General features: G+C 36.5%; 1 protein-coding gene across 1 annotated transcript; it reads left to right on the plus strand.

The window, feature by feature from the left end:
* The first annotated feature begins 836 nt into the window (after positions 1-836).
* Positions 837-1,601, plus strand: LOC105766216 (uncharacterized). The gene has a single exon (XM_012585596.2). The coding sequence runs from the start codon at positions 837-839 to the stop codon at positions 1,599-1,601; it is 765 nt and encodes a 254-aa protein (XP_012441050.1).
* Positions 1,602-2,369: the final 768 nt, after the last annotated feature.

Consider the following 2,369-nt stretch of genomic DNA (forward strand, 5'->3'; position numbering starts at 1 on the left):
TTTTGTTCGAAAAATACAAGTGTACATAGACGAAAATACTACACTTAAGGCACCAATCCAACAACTTCATTTAATAACTGAAGCCTAATAAGTCTTAACCAAATTAGATCACTTTTAATTTGGGTTAACCTTTTAGTAAATAATAACATGTAATTATTTTTATTATATATGTGATGTTCATATCATCCAACACCTTATTCTTAGGTGCCAAAGAACTCTTATCCAATCTATCAAAACTTATCCTTTCTTATCCTTATCTTCTTATCTTTGCTTCAATTATGTACCATGTTATTTAAAGTTTTGTTTGCTGATCATTCTTTTGTTATTTTAGGTGCCTTTCAATAATAAGCTTACCATCTAAACAACTTGATCTCGATCCTATTTCGCTACCTTATATCAATTGTGGGTGCTAAGTTTTGTGCTTGGTGATTGGAGAAATAACACAATGCTAATGTTGGTTGAAGGCATGGGGAAATGGGTGTTGTGAAGAGTTTGATAGAGGCGTAAGGTAAGACTGTGAGAGAAGGCTTTGGTCGATGATAGAAGGGTTGCTGATGGTTAGCACAAGGGTGGAACAAGGGCAACTAGTGGCTGAAGATGAAGGGAAGAAGAAATTAGTGGTAAAAATAAAATAAAATTTGATTGGTGAAAAGTTCGAAGGACTAAATTGATAGAATTTGTAAATATAAAAATTTAAATTTGTTAAATTATTTAGAATTAGGATTAAATTGATATAATATATAAGTGTTGAGAAATAGTGTTATTATACTAATTGAAAAAAAGGCAATGGGAGAAACATAGTTATACTAAACAGAAGAAAAAAAAAGGTTTCGATAATGAGTTCTCTCTGTGAAAAATCTGACTTTGAAAAATCCATTTCTGAGGAATTGATCCCTAAGAAAGTTCGTTTCAGAGGCGAAGATGTTGATACAAATAGTAATATGTTGATCGACTCGTCCCCGGAAAAACCTGTCTCGTTGAAGGACATGCTTGTCGGCCAATCGTCAAAGGATTCTTTCAATGTTTTGGAAGGAAAAGATGATTTAGATATTTTGGATGGGGATATTCAAAAATCTTTTCTCAATGGCATACCTTCCATTTCCTTCACGGATAGGATTCATAAAATCCTTATTCAAGGTATGGAAAACACAGAGATTTTAAAACTTCTTGGTCGTAATATTGGTTTTTCAATTTTGCAGAATAAATTATACAATCTATGGAGACCTTCAGCGGCTCTACATATGATGGATATAGAAAATGGATATTTCTTGGTTAAATTTCAGAATAAATTGGACTGTGAAAAGGCGCTTTCTGAGGGTCCTTGGATCATCTTTGGTCAATATTTGACGGTTCAACCTTGGACGTTAGCCTTTGATCCCACACAAGCTTACCCCAGTGTCGTGAGGGCATGGATTAGATTCCCTGGTTTACCTGGTTATTTATACAATCATAAGATCATCACTGAGATAGGGGAAACAGTTGGTAAAGTGGTTAAATTGGACATGAACACGGATAGTAGGACTAGGGGACGTTTTGCTAGATTGGTTGTTTATGTCGACCTGGAGAAGCCGTTGGTATCCCATATTTTGATTAACGGTTGAAAGCAGAATGTTGGATGTGAATCTTTACCTACAATTTGTTTTCACTGTGGGAGATATGGGCATGTGGAGAATTCTTGTCCTTTCAAAATTTTCGAAAGCCATACTGAAAAAGAGAATGCCTCATCGAAAATGTCATCGGAGAATCAGATCACGGTCAAGATGGGTGAGAGAAGGAACACGAGAATTTTAGACCATGGATGATCGTTGAAAAGAAATCAAGGCGGAAAATTAGAGAAAATGTGAACAATTCCTCTAATAGCCAACAAATTGAAAAAGAAGGTTCCCGTTTTAGAGTCCTTAATGACCAAGATACGCACAAAGAGGATGTTGAAGATTTTTTGCTGATTCCAGGCGTTATAAAGGAAAAGGAATTTCACAAGGTAATTTTATGGGAAAAGCTTCTGCTAGTTTCCTTAATGGCCGAAAAAATATTAATAGTAATTTAAAGGAGGTGGGTTTGATGGAGAAGGGTGGCCCTATTTTTAAAATGAATAGCAGGCCAAATTCAGAGCCCAGTAAGCCCAGTTCTAGTCTGAAGGAAAATTTTCACAATTTAGAGAAGCCTGCTAATAGTTTGGGTAATGGGGCTTACCTGTTGGTCAGGCCCGGGGAGTTCTGGACTCTTCTGTTCCAGAGTTGGTAGCCTAGCATCTCTCCGCCACTGCTGGAAGGGACAGTCGGTCTTTTGCAGTAGATGAAATGCAAACAAACCCAGGCGACGGTATGGGTTCCAGGCTGGAAGAAGAAAACTCTAAAAATGAGAAAGTT

This window comes from Gossypium raimondii, chromosome 5, assembly GCF_025698545.1.
Source record: "Gossypium raimondii isolate GPD5lz chromosome 5, ASM2569854v1, whole genome shotgun sequence".
Taxonomy (NCBI): domain Eukaryota; kingdom Viridiplantae; phylum Streptophyta; class Magnoliopsida; order Malvales; family Malvaceae; genus Gossypium; species Gossypium raimondii.